This window comes from Alternaria burnsii (assembly GCF_013036055.1).
Source record: "Alternaria burnsii strain CBS107.38 chromosome Unknown 121, whole genome shotgun sequence".
Taxonomy (NCBI): domain Eukaryota; kingdom Fungi; phylum Ascomycota; class Dothideomycetes; order Pleosporales; family Pleosporaceae; genus Alternaria; species Alternaria burnsii.
This window is the reverse complement of record NW_024066125.1, coordinates 166,474-179,744: the sequence shown is the minus strand read 5'-3', so window position 1 is coordinate 179,744 and position 13,271 is coordinate 166,474. Positions and strand designations below refer to the sequence as shown.

At 51.5% G+C, this 13,271-nt stretch overlaps 6 protein-coding genes across 6 annotated transcripts; 2 read left to right on the top strand and 4 right to left on the bottom strand.

The window, feature by feature from the left end:
• Positions 1–761: 761 nt before the first annotated feature.
• GT037_010070 (uncharacterized protein) lies at positions 762–1,214 on the top strand (the record flags this gene model as incomplete). Its single annotated transcript, XM_038935117.1, has 1 exon — positions 762–1,214. The coding sequence occupies one exon, from the start codon at positions 762–764 to the stop codon at positions 1,212–1,214; it is 453 nt and encodes a 150-aa protein (XP_038782208.1).
• Positions 1,215–1,303: 89 nt separating this feature from the next.
• GT037_010069 (mitochondrial protein fmp26 protein) lies at positions 1,304–2,642 on the bottom strand (the record flags this gene model as incomplete). Its single annotated transcript, XM_038935116.1, has 4 exons — positions 1,304–1,591; positions 1,649–1,865; positions 1,917–2,397; positions 2,465–2,642. 4 exons carry the CDS (start codon positions 2,640–2,642, stop codon positions 1,304–1,306), a joined length of 1,164 nt encoding a protein of 387 aa, XP_038782207.1.
• A 244-nt stretch (positions 2,643–2,886) lies between these two features.
• Positions 2,887–5,041, top strand: GT037_010068 (iron-sulfur clusters transporter mitochondrial precursor; the record flags this gene model as incomplete). The annotated part of the gene is made up of 2 exons (XM_038935115.1): positions 2,887–3,373; positions 3,429–5,041. 2 exons carry the CDS (start codon positions 2,887–2,889, stop codon positions 5,039–5,041), a joined length of 2,100 nt encoding a protein of 699 aa, XP_038782206.1.
• Positions 5,042–5,120: 79 nt separating this feature from the next.
• On the bottom strand, positions 5,121–7,116 carry GT037_010067 (uncharacterized protein; the record flags this gene model as incomplete). The annotated part of the gene is made up of 3 exons (XM_038935114.1): positions 5,121–5,839; positions 5,891–6,486; positions 6,551–7,116. The coding sequence occupies 3 exons, from the start codon at positions 7,114–7,116 to the stop codon at positions 5,121–5,123; spliced, it is 1,881 nt and encodes a 626-aa protein (XP_038782205.1).
• An 835-nt stretch (positions 7,117–7,951) lies between these two features.
• On the bottom strand, positions 7,952–8,284 carry GT037_010066 (uncharacterized protein; the record flags this gene model as incomplete). Its single annotated transcript, XM_038935113.1, has 1 exon — positions 7,952–8,284. The coding sequence occupies one exon, from the start codon at positions 8,282–8,284 to the stop codon at positions 7,952–7,954; it is 333 nt and encodes a 110-aa protein (XP_038782204.1).
• A 3,827-nt stretch (positions 8,285–12,111) lies between these two features.
• On the bottom strand, positions 12,112–13,197 carry GT037_010065 (uncharacterized protein; the record flags this gene model as incomplete). Its single annotated transcript, XM_038935112.1, has 1 exon — positions 12,112–13,197. One exon carries the CDS (start codon positions 13,195–13,197, stop codon positions 12,112–12,114), a length of 1,086 nt encoding a protein of 361 aa, XP_038782203.1.
• Between the last annotated feature and the right edge of the window lie 74 nt (positions 13,198–13,271).

Genomic DNA, 13,271 nt, shown 5'->3' with positions numbered 1-13,271 from the left:
TCGTCTGGTCGTGTACGTATACAATCTTTGGGATTCAATCATCGGGCTGCTTATCAACTGGTACCTGAAAAGGACTTCTCATACCATGATGCTGTGACGAGTGAAACTGAGATACTATTTTAGCAAGAATCGAAACTTTGTGTATACTTGTTGTTTCACACAAGTCTGTTGACAACATGTACATCACCGCTTAAGAAGTTGAACGTAGAATATCAGTAATGCCTTGGCAAACCCTACATAGCCACTCGCTCTTACCCGCCAACTCCAGCTCGCTTGTGAAGAACGCACCAACAGAAGATCGTACCACCACCAGCAGGCACGTTGGGACAAGGACCTCCGCACTTGAAGCAGGTCGCGGCTCGGAAGACTAGCTGACAAGGTTTCCCCGCTTTTCAAAAGCACTCGTCCTGCATGCACACACACGCTACCAAAGTAAATCCCTGCATACAACCAAGGACTAGTTCTCGAACGACGTCCGACGAACGTGGTGTGAGAGAATCCAAGGATCGCCAAACTCTAACAGCCCCAATTACCTACCAGACCCTGCATTGTCCATTCAGAAAGCTTATTGCTGCGTCAGCCCGCAACGCAACGACGTCGCCATAATCACGAGATGACCTGATATCTGCTGCACACCTCCATCATCACACATGTCCATGTCTCGCTCGAACCAAAGCGCGTGTATAAAGACCTCCAAAGCCGGTGATTGATGACATATACAACAGAATCCATTCTCTGTTACCCAAAGCATCAAGTAAACCATGTCTCTCCCACACATGTCAAGCACAAAACATACCTTTCTACCTCTACTAGCAGAGCCGCGCCCACGCTCCGACAAGGCTTCACCTCTCGTCACCGCAAGCCAAACTATCTGCACATCAACAACAGAGCCAACCATTCTCACCACCAACGTCGTGCCGCAGATGGTGGACCAAGACCCGCCGCTGCTTCAACCCCCTCTTCCTGTCCCACCACACGACGACGACGACGACCAACGCCCAATAACAACCGCGGGACAAGACGTTCATGCTGGCGAGAACAAACAGGAAAGCGAGAAGCTGACAGCGCATCCTTGGCCGGTTCCTCATGCAGCAGAACACCAGAAGCATGTCTGGTACGGCTCGATGCTGGGCATGGGGACATCCAAAGTCCAGGACAAATGGGGATTTTCTAGCGCGAGCGTCTCGCGGTCGCATACACCAGACGCTAGATAGTAAATGTTGAGAAGTTTTTTTAGTCGCATGTTGCCAAAAAAAAAACATGTCATAACAATGGTTACACATGGTAAACAGATTTGCTAATCCTATACTTTCGGCGCCTCTACTACCTTTGGCGTCTCAAACTCGGCCTTGCCATCTTTGACAGTAGCATACCTTATAGTTCCCGAAGCATCAGTATTGGGTATGGGTGCCTTTGTGCCCTCTCCTATCGACTTGATCTCCTCTTTAATCTTGCGCGTAGCAGCATCTTCAACAGCGCCTGGTGGGCTATCTGCAATCTCGTCGACGTTTCTCAGGGTGAGGACGTCGCTGATTCGCGAGGCGCGGGATTGGACCAGCATGGTGGTAGGGCCTTCGAAGCGGAGGAATAACTGTGCGCAGTTGTTAGCGTTTTGTGGGCGGGCGGGTGTTGGAATAATGAAACTTACTCTGTCGCCCCAGACTGTTCTCCGCAGCCATGTCTTGAGGGTGTAGTATGTAGTTGCTAGCGCGCGCCATGTGGCTGTCTTGCTCATGGTGCGGAAGAATTTAGTGTTTTGAACCATGGAGCCGAAGCCGAGGTCTGGGACCTGGAAGCGGAGGTTTGATGACTTGAATCGGAAGGGGATTGGTGGTGTGTTGGAGGCTGTGTATGCTACGACGTTGCTGTGTGGTTGTTAGTGCAGACATCCAAGTGTGCTTGCCGTCTCGACGTACCTGGGATGCGCAACATAGCTCTCACCAGCCTTGACTTGGACCTGGTAGATTTGCCCGCTTCCTGCAAGCGCCAGCAGTCCTCTGCCGGTGATGTATGTGTTTCCCCAGTGTGCGAGGCCTAGCTTGACGTTGTACTGTGGTTTCAACTTCAGAGTATGGCCAGTCCACGCAAGCAATGCCTGCCTCTGGCTGATGATCCAGTCGTCTCTTCCGTCCATGTTGACCGAGACGATGCTCGATATGGGCGACTTTGTGGAGACGAGCGCGGTGACGGGGCTCGTGGAAGACACTTTCTGGTAGAGGAATGGGATGCCGACGGGGGCTCTCTGCAGGGGCTCGAGGAAGGAGAGGGTTGACAGTGTGTTCTCAGACTTTCCGCTGAGGCCGACGAGTGTTCCGCGGCGGGTGTAGAGCGTCTGCGATGCGGAGAGGGAGACTGAGAGGAGCGAGAAGGGAGTGCCTATGACTTCGAAACGGGCGTCTGACGTGTGGTGAGTCAATGTCTTTTTTGCATGTTTTTGTCTGTTATTCCTCGGCTTCTCTCTCACCTGGAGTATGCATGGGCGTCGCTGTGCCCTCGACACTGACTGCCTGCTGCAGCGCGGGCTCCGTCGACGAGTTGGTGGCAGATATGTTGATGCATCGCGCCGCAATGGGCGTCCGCCGTATGGCAGCCGCCGATGTGCGCGAGAGGTTTCTCCAGGGCGAGGCAGCCGGTCGTAACATGGCTGTGCCGGTCAATTGGCGCGTGTTGGCTGTGGGAGGTGTTCCTTGAGGACAAGCTCGGAGCAGCGATGATGCAAGACTCGCTTCAGCCCTGCCGGGGAAAACGCGCTAAGGCAACGTGGGATGCATGGCGACATGTCTCAAGGTACTCACGCAAACACCTCTTGTCATCTCCAACTCCAAGCATATAAAGCTTCTCTCCGTCCTGTGGCAGCGGTTGGGCTCCTAACATGTGAGCTTCGCCATGTTAATCCAACCACTTGCCCGCGCCGCCAGTCGGCCGGGTCTTCGGGCATGCAGTTTGCGCCCGCATCCTCTACACCACGGCATCCGCGTCTTCACCTCCTCCCCGCTACACAGAAAAGATGCTCACGGCCAGCGGCCAAACCCAAGCGCAAAGCCAGCCGTCGAAGCTACCAAACCTGCCGCCGACCCCGCTGCTGCCAAAGTCGCAAAGACGGATCCCTTGCTCCAAGAGCAGGTCCTGACCAACAAGGAGCAGCGCAAGGCCGACTGGGCTATTATGAAGGAGATGTCAGCATACCTGTGGCCAAAGGACAATCTAGGCACCAGGTTTAGGGTCGGCCTCAGCGTGGGCTTGCTTGTAGGCGCAAAGCTGCTGAACGTCCAAGTTCCCTTCTACTTCAAGAGCATTGTAGACGCCATGAACATAGACTTTGCAGCTGTTGGCGGCACGGCGACGACAGTGGCAGGCTCTATGATCATTGCATGTAAGCTAGACCCAACAATGCATCTTTCTTCCACCCTGGCTGAGACTCCCTCCAGACGGAATGACTCGTATTGGCGCCACTGTATCCCAAGAACTCCGCAATGCTGTTTTCGCCAGTGTGGCCCAGAAGGCGATACGCAAGGTCGCTTGCAGTGTCTATGAGCATTTGCTCCGGCTAGACTTGAGCTTTCATCTGTCACGACAAACCGGAGGCTTGACACGGGCCATTGATCGCGGAACCAAGGGCATCAGCTTCTTGCTGACTGCCATGGTCTTTCACATCTTTCCCACGGCACTGGAGATCTCATTGGTATGCGGTATCCTGACCTATCAGTACGGCTGGCAATTTGCTCTCATCACCGGCACAACCATGACCGCCTACTCCGTCTTCACCATCATGACCACATCATGGCGCACCAAATTCCGCAAGCAAGCAAACGCCGCCGACAACAAAGCCGCCACCGTCGCCGTCGACTCCATGATCAACTACGAGGCCGTAAAATACTTCAACAACGAAAAATACGAAGTCGGGCGCTACGACAAAGCGCTCAAAGACTACGAAAAAGCGTCCATCAAGGTGGCCACTTCCCTCGCCTTCCTCAACTCGGGCCAGAACATCATCTTCTCTTCCGCTCTCACTGCTATGATGTACCTCGCCGCCAACGGCGTTGCCACGGGCCAACTCACAGTCGGTGACCTCGTCATGGTCAACCAGCTCGTCTTCCAGCTCTCCGTGCCCCTCAACTTCCTCGGCTCCATGTACCGCGAACTCCGCCAGAGTCTCCTAGACATGGAGACCTTGTTCAACCTCCAAAAAGTCAACGTAGCCGTCAAGGACAAGCCCGATGCCAAGCCCCTCGCCCTCAAAACCGGGGAAATCAAATTCGAAAACGTAACGTTTGGATACCGCCCGGACAGACCCATTCTCAAGAACCTCAACCTTACTATTCCTGCGGGCAAGAAGGTCGCCATCGTTGGGCCTAGCGGCTGCGGAAAATCAACTATCCTCCGCCTCTTGTTCCGCTACTACGATGCGCAGGAAGGACGTATCTTGATCGATGGTCAGGATATCCGCGATGTGAGCCTCGATAGTCTGCGTAGGGCGATTGGTGTTGTACCGCAGGATACGCCGCTGTTTAATAATACGATTCAACATAATATCCACTACGGTAACTTGAGCGCGACGCAGGAACAAGTCATCGAGGCGGCGAGACGCGCGCGTATCGATGAGAGTATTGCGCGGTTTCCGGATGGATACCAGACCATGGTTGGGGAGCGGGGGATGATGATTTCGGGGGGTGAGAAGCAGAGATTGGCGATTGCGAGGCTGGTGCTGAAGGATCCGCCGTTTTTGTTCTTTGATGAGGCGACGAGTGCGCTGGATACACATACCGAGCAGGCTTTGCTGGCACATATTAATTCGCTTGTGAGGGAGAAGAGGCGCACGAGTGTCTTTGTGGCGCATCGGTTGCGCACGATTTATGATAGCGATGTTGTTATTGTGCTGAGGGAGGGGGGTGTCGCGGAGAGTGGGACGCATCAGGATTTGATTGATTGTGGGGGGTTGTATAGTGAGCTTTGGAGTGCGCAGGAGACGATGTTTGTTGAGAAGGAGGGGGAGGGTGGGGGAGAGGGTGAGGAGAAGGGGGAGGATGGGGAGAGGAAGTAGGTGGTTGTAGTGGTTTAGAAGGCTGGTGGTAGAACTGCAGTTGAAATCTTTCTACGCTTCACAGATCTGCGTAGCCTCTTTAGATGAGCTCGATATCCTCAATCGTCCACTCGCCGATTTGTTCGCCAGGGGTCGCCTTTGTTGAGAAGCGTCGAATGTCCGTGTGGCCTACGATGCCATCCATAAGAACGTGAATACGTACATTGCAGATGTACTCATACGTTCCGTCGGGTTGTTTTCTTAATACACATGGTAGGGAATATCCGAGTAACATCCATATCTCGTCCCCAGCTCTTATGTTGCATTCGGGAACGAGGCCAAATTGGTCTTTGTCGGTCAGGATGCCCTTTCGGCGGGTGAGTTCTGCGACGATGAGGGATATTGCAGCGACCGCGGCATCGCGGTTGGGATGATCACGTAGTGGTGCTAGCAAGGAGTTGATGAAGGATCCGAGAATACCGATATGGCGATCTGCAAGATCTGGCCTCGTACTACAGTCGTAGAACCACTTTAACCCAAGTACGGCGTCTTCGTAATTGAACTCCTTCCTTGGCCACTGACGAGCCAGGGCGCGGACCATCCCAAGTGATATCTGTCGCTCCTCGAGGCAGAAGTATGACCCAATGTGCTGACCAAGACTGGATGACCAGAATTGCGCCACGGTCATTCCGTCCATATCACTTTGAAGTGGCAACAAAAATACTGTTCGAACATCACCAACCTTCATTCCGCGGATACGTAATCGCACATGAGTCATATCAACAGAGTCTGGCGCACAAGTTGTGAACAACTCCTCATCTGCAAATTTGGTCAGAAATTTTACTGATCTTTCATTGTGCGCGTATTTACCGTTCGAGAAGATCTTGCCGGGACTATCTTCATCATCGCCTAGCTGTTCACCGACGGCGATTTCGGGTCCAAGATCCTTCTGCGAGGACCATATGCCGATCCCATCTTGGTCATAACCTATCCATTTGCGTGGGAGCCAAGTGGGAAATGAGCATTCTGAGTTGTGTTCCGAATATCTGGTTTCGTCAAAGTCTGACCGAAAGCTTTGATCCAGAAAACGAAGATTACGATGCAGTCTGATGTGGTGATCAGCCGCTTCAAGCATAACCCGATTAACTGTTTTGTTATAGTCGACCCCTATGTCGTTTTTCTGGAAGTCATTAGCTAAATGCATGATTGCATAAAGTCGATCATGAATCCTGGATGACTTCATGGAGTAGGTTTGATCAAGTAAATCGATAAGGGAACCCCTATCGGCGAGATTTCCAATTTCAAGTGTTCTTTCTAGCTGCATCCCTGTTTGAATGTCTGCCTTCGCGGCGGCTGCCTTGCCCAGTTTCTCTACAGCTCCTCGGAATTGCCAAAAGCTGGTACCAAGAACGGTGACATTCATGCAATGCAGAATTAGTCGCTGCGCGTTCATGACCTCCTGTTGTCTGATAGTTCGATGCGTATAGAATAAGCTACAGCATGCCTTTGAGTGAGTTGATTATGACTTACATCCAGAGTCGATTCCAGTATTTGTTCTTGAATATTGGCTTTAGAGGCTCCCAGAATTGTATGTCGTCGCCTAGACGAAACTTCGATTCTTCTGTGCGTAGCTCGAAGCTTTTGAGCGCCGCCACCGCTTCACTCTCTTCTTCTAGGTCGGGTGCGTTGATCCAGACCCGAACACAGTCCGCTTTGCTGTATACTAAACGCATCATAGCAACTTGATGCCCACGTTCTTTCTCATCTTCTTGGTTGACACATACTGCATCTATCCAGATCCTACGAACCTCTGAACCCTGCTGATCGCGCAGGTATTCTAACGCCCTTGCGAGGTTCCAGGCCACCGGTATAGCTGCGCCATCGACAACGATGTGATCTACGGGCGACGCATCACCCCACATGTATGAGAGAGCATCGTACTTGTCTTCGCCATCGATCGATATGATAGTGAAACTGCCTTGGAATGGGTCGGTACGCTCACCGGGTTGGAGTTCCAGTATCCGAATACACCTGGCAGGAAGAGGTTCGTAGTTGAAGCCAGGCAGCCGAGGCAGCCGAATCGGCCCGAGTGACATGCTCTTGTAATAGCGAATCATGCAATGCACACGACCGCTCGCTTCAGAATTATTAGTGATCATCGTATTAGCTCAGCAAAACCATTTCTCAAAGAGAGCAAAAGAAGTGACAAGAGGTGTAGCGAAGCACAGGCTTCGTCTGTTTTATAAGAGAATGCGTCGACCTATTGGAAACAAGACTAGGCAGTTGCCTTATTGTGGCTGAAGCAATCCTACGCAGTGGCGGGGTGGCCAAGCCGCACAAACCGGTGAAGACTGTCCATCGGTACGCACACAAGTCAATAAATTCTGCAAGTCGCGTTTCGTGTGCTTGCTGAGCGACATGGTTGGTTGGCTACAACCGTGGCTGAGCGATGCATCTGCCAACTGTAGGCTAATATGCCATCGCTTCTTCTTGCAGGACGTCATGTGATAAGAGCAAGCCCATGAAGAGAGCTGAGGTTTGTGCTGATTAGCTAGCCTTTGTTGTTAGTGGAGAGCGGGGTTAAGTTCTGACGGAAGCTGCAGGGTGAGGTGGAACTTCATTCCAACATTCCTAGTGACGTACTTGGACTCGCATTTACGTTTTGCCTCAACTGTAGTAACATGAACATTGTAACTATCCCGAAACTTTGCGATCAGGCGCCGCATCCCCTCAACCATCCTTCGTCCGGTCAACTGGCATTCTTTGTCCTTGCGAGGATGGCACAACTCACATACGCCGAGGAACCTTGGCCTGCTCCCAGCAACATGAGACTGCTTCATCATCAACAAAGGGGTAGCTGTACTGACGCAATATTCTCCAGCATAGCGTACGTTTCCTTCAAATTGTCGGCCTCAGTAACTATCATCATTCCTAATGTTGTACCTCAATAAAATCCCACACAATCTCCTCAGAGCTCCAGTCCATGATTCTAAACTTCCGTCTAATTTCACTTTCCGATTCGTTTGCGAATACACCCAAGAGACGAAGATGGTCATCGTGACGTACCAGCAGAACGAATCCACCTTCTGGGCGCATTCGGGGGCATAGGTATTCGTTGTTTCGATGATGAGGGCTTCTACAAAACAGAAGTCCATATTCATGATAACCAAGGTATTGCGCAGAAGCTGGGTCCTTGAACCCCATCCATCCTTTCTCCTCGACGCATCGCCACTTAAAAGTACCAAGGCCTCCTGGTTTGTCCATCACGACCTCGCCGTCTAAGAACGTAACAACTAGCCCAGTCCTACGAGATCGAATGATGAAGGTTCGCCCAGGCTATGGGATGGAGGATTGTGGCATCTCGATACCTAAAGCGATCTGTGTAGTATTCTCGGAAGATGCGGAAGGTGTGCAAATATCTCACGTTTCAGACCCAACAATGGAAGGAGCTGCTGCCCGATTGTGCGCCATGTTGTTGAAGGCTGGTTTTGTGGATCGTTTGCGATGTGTGTGGGTTAAGGTGTTTAGAAGGAGAATGGATAAGAGGTGTAGTTTTGAGGGATCGCCGACGAACATCGCACATCCCGGGCGCGTAGTTGAGGCACAGTCGTCGCACATTTGGGTGCATCCAGTACTTTCATTGGTGTTGATCACCCCACTGAAGTAGAGCAGTGAATCAGCGCATGTTCGTCGGAATTGTTCTTGCGCCAGCCTCGCGCTGGTCATCGCAAGGTTACTGTAGTTGCCCCCTTGCCTATGCGTGGTCTGGTTTCTATTTACGACTATGCGCATTTTGCCTCAAGAAGTGACGTATTCGCTTGTGTTTGCATTTCTCGAACAGTCATACCGGGGTCTATAGAGTAGCTCGAAGCGCTGTATGTAGTATTGTTTCAAGGCTCGTAGAAGCGCATGCCTCCAGACAGGGCATCAGAGATGTTAGAGACCCACTTGCTCAATGCCTAACCTGAATACTTCAACGTTGAAGCATTGGAGAAGAGCCACAGCCTCCTGATGACAAGCTGACTAGCTGGGAGGCGTTTGTAAAGAACAACGATATCTCGCGTAAGTAACGTTCTCCGTTCAAGTATTACAATAGCAGTTACAGCACCGCCGCCTCTATAGATTTCACATGCAGATTCAGGCTGTACCCAAACAAGTGCATGGCTTGGTGCTCTGTCCCCGGCCCGTACATTTTGCGCATATCCCAATCACACTGCCCGATCCCCTACAAACTCGACAATGCACTGCGTGTATGCCATCTGGTGCGCGTAGTGTGCCAGTGCCGCGGCATCGCTGGCACTGTGCGCTTCGTCTACCCGTGCCATTGCAGCGAGTACAGCGTGTCGGCAAGCGGCGCGTGTTGCGACAGAGACGGCAGTTGTTGTGATATGGCATATTGAGTCTTATTCCAGTGGCGGGTGCGTAGAGAGTGTGGAGGAGGATTTCAAATGGTGGAGTCAAGGGTGGGACAGCCGATCAGAAACCGATCAGGCTGGGTTTCTGGTGTGTAGTCAGCGGTACTCTCTTGCTTCTTCATGAGACGACAAAACGATGTCGTAGTAATTCAAAGAATCTCTACCCTAGCAGCGAAGCATGCACAAATGACTTGGGTGTCAAAAAGACCTGTCGGTACAGAGTTGCCTAGGAGGATTCCGCTGTTGACAGGGCTGGCTTGTGATCAGGCTGAGAAGCGGCAGCATCTGATTGCTGAAAGGGCGGCGTGAGCTGGGTCACGCCTCCAGCACTGCCACCTCGTGGCGCGATGCCTGTACGTAGCAAAATAGAGGATCGCTATCCAGGAATGAACGATATTCTGTTGAGTGCAGAATGATAAGAGGTCCACTGCTGATGTCCTACACTGTAAACAGCTCTGGATACTGTTCTCATACTTGATATTCAGAGCGCCCGGTGATTCCGTTCATCATATCACAAAAGGTAGTACCATCCAGACTGTCGCTAGTACAAAACTGTTTCGAGTTTTGCGCCGTTTCGTAAGGTTATCAGCTTTTTGTAGCAGGTACCGAGATCCAGAGACTTCTTCCAAAACAGCGTTATCTGCTGCTATCTAGAGCGACCACTGTCGTTAGTCAACCAGCGCGTGCTTTTAGTCGCACCGTATACACCGTATCGTGGCGTTGATGAAGGGTCTATGCGTCCCCCAAAGTAGCATGGTTTGACGAATCGGTGCACAACAAGGCGTTCGGGCGAAGACAAGATTCCGACACGGGACGGAATTATCAATCAACGGCCGGTCAGGGAGAATTGTAGGATGACATCTATGCCATGTGGAAGATTTTCGGGTACGGAAAGTAACTGTTCCGTACATTCCTCATCATGCCACTCCACCCCAACCGCTACTGTACAGTAAGCGCGCAGCATTCGAGCCATGTCGGCATCCGAGCCACCACAACGTAAAGCTGCGATTCCAGAAACGAGGCTGTAGTCACCCACAAAAGCTATTATCGCAAGATTGCTTGGTGTATTGATATATAGATATACGCAAAACTTCCTAGCTACTCAGCTAATTCTTGCGTGGCTGTATTAACCGTGTACGCGTCCTCTGGGTGGGCGGAGGAGGAGCGTCAGGTGCAGCGTCCACCTGACTTGCTGCACCCGCAACACAACGATGCTTTGTCGGATTTGTTTTTTTGCAGAGCTGCGTAAGGCTTTGCGCTTGTTAGAAGTAGGTCTATCGCGAGATCTTTCTGCAGTTGCAGCGTCGCATTGCTGCTTTTTAAGATCCTTTTCGGCAGCGAGCTCTGCAGCCCGCGCTTTCTTACCCTTAAAGCGGCTATCAAAACGACTCTTTCGTAAGCGAAGGAGCCCTGTTAAACAAGCAGAGTAGATACGATCAACCATATGCACAGAAGGGCGAGTGACGCAGAAGATCGCCAGCTCAGAACCAATCGCCCGTTTACGGCGTAGGTGAAGGCTACGGCCAGCAGCAGCAGCAGCAGCAGCAATGAAGACAACCATACGGCCACCGCTCGCCAGGCCAGCCCCAAGCGTACGACAACTCGCGAGACTAACTGTATCAATACAATCAACAAGACCCGGGGCCTTACGGTTGACAAGTCCTAGAAACCTATGACCAGCGAGACCACTACGACGAACACGTCGACAACCGCCACCAGTTCCCACCCTCCGCAAACCCTTACAACAATACCTACAACAACAATTCATCGCCATAATACGAAGAGTACGCGCCGACAGCAGCACCAGTGACGCTACAAGCCGGCTGCCCAGCCTCGAGATCAACGAACCAAGGTTCGTTCACGAATGCGACGCCGACTTGTCTGGGTCAGAGGTCTTATACGCCTGTGAGTGGTAGTATGGGAGGATAGAAGCCATATAAAGCGCTCCCGCCGCTCGCACGGGGGAAGATGGGCAACAAGTAGGACAGCAGCAATATAATCGGGTCTAGAGGGAACCTGTAGATAAGAGCTTCAGAGAAACACAGATACATAAGATATTAGAAGAATGCGGTACCTATACAAACAAGGAGGGTTCAATTCGTTCTTGAAAGCTGTGTGATCTGGGAAGTTACGAGTAGTAGATTGTATATGTGTGAGTTTTGTTAAGTGATAAGATGGCAAGAAGATTGAAGGGGGCCTTTGTTCGTGTCGCTGACACAGCAGCACTCACATACAGGGGTACCGCTAGAGTTTTGCCACATCAAGGTCTCTGTGCCTTTTGTTCGACATACGTCAGCGCGCTTGGATAACGACACAGACTTCTTATCTACCTCTACTCCTTTCTTTGTTTGGATGTGGGAGGCGGAGGGAGGAGATGGGGTGGTGGTGGAAGTCTTTTGAATCTTCCGACTTACTTGTGGTATCATGGTCTCCCTCGATTCTAGGGAGGTTCTAGTATCGTCGGTGTCGCTAGTGATGCACAAATCATTCATCGACGCCTCAATTCTCAATGTTCTATGTAGTATAGCTCTGTGTCTCATGTTCTGTGTTCTGCATCCTACGCTCGCTGAAGCAGTTTTAGGTATCCGTCCTCAACTTCACGCGCATGCTGTAGGGAGCTCGCATGTTGCCCATCCTATAGCAGTCATCAATTATCGCCGATGTATCACGCCTGTCTTATAAACCTTCTAGCCACATCATAACCTCTGACAACATAGAGTGCTCCTTCTGCAACCCTATAAGCGCATCAAGCATCGCCCCGCAGTGAGTTTCCCCAGGACATCTGACCAATGTCGCTGTTGCATCCTCTCCAAGATCTGAAGATTTTAACTTCGCTCCAGCCATCTTAGCAAAAGCACTAATGTCGTCCAGGAATATCTCATCTTCGCCAACAGTCACGACCGCTTTCTCTACAGCTCTTGCGTGACCGCTGAAAACATTAGTCCAAAAACTGGCTTGATCCTCACTGCCTGGTATTTTCCCTTCCAACATATCTGCCCAAACTTCTTCGGTTTTTGGACTCCATTTCTCCCTCGCTGCTATCATACCCTTTACGTCGATGGTATCCTTCTTAGCGTTGGCCACGTAGCTGTCGCTATTGAATCCGTTACTGACCCAGGGACTTATCAGAACCGCTGCACCAATCCTATCCGTCAGGTTGAGAGGATCGGCATATGGGCTCGTACAGTGCATGTGAGCAAGAACACCTGCAACGAGATTCGCGCCTGCCGAGTCGCCAATGACAACAATGCTGGAAGCGGCCATTCCTGCGCCACCAGCAGTCGAAGAGCTTAGTAAATATCTGAGCGATTCGATACCTTGCACAAGTTGTCCTGGGTAACGTAGTTTAGGTGCAAGCCCATATTCAAGAACACCCAGCGTAGAGGCATTAGCAGCCGCTGCCAGCTTGAGAGCGAATGGAATATGCGAGGGCTCGAACGCTGGTTGAGTATAGCCGCCGCCGTGGAAGTAAAGAACAACGCGGTGCCCCGGGGTCGTTGTTGACAACATGTGTAGTATTGCGGGCGGCGGAGGAGGAGGTGCTGTTCCCATATCTTTGCTGTTTCTACCAAGTATCGGGACTTTGACAGAGCGTAGTGCGATCTTGTTGGCTTCGCAGTATTTTCGGATTGCGTCTCCGGTAGAGGGTTGCGTATCAGTGTACTTGGAAGTGAGGCGGCCTATTATTAGAGCGCTTGCGCGGCTGAGTCCTGCTACAATTGTCCGTCTGAGTGAGCGACGAGGCCCAGCTGAGAATGTCATTGTGATGACGTATTTGATAGCAGCAAGGACTTCGTAGTTCGATGGTCAGTCGAGGGCTGACTTGTAGGATCTGA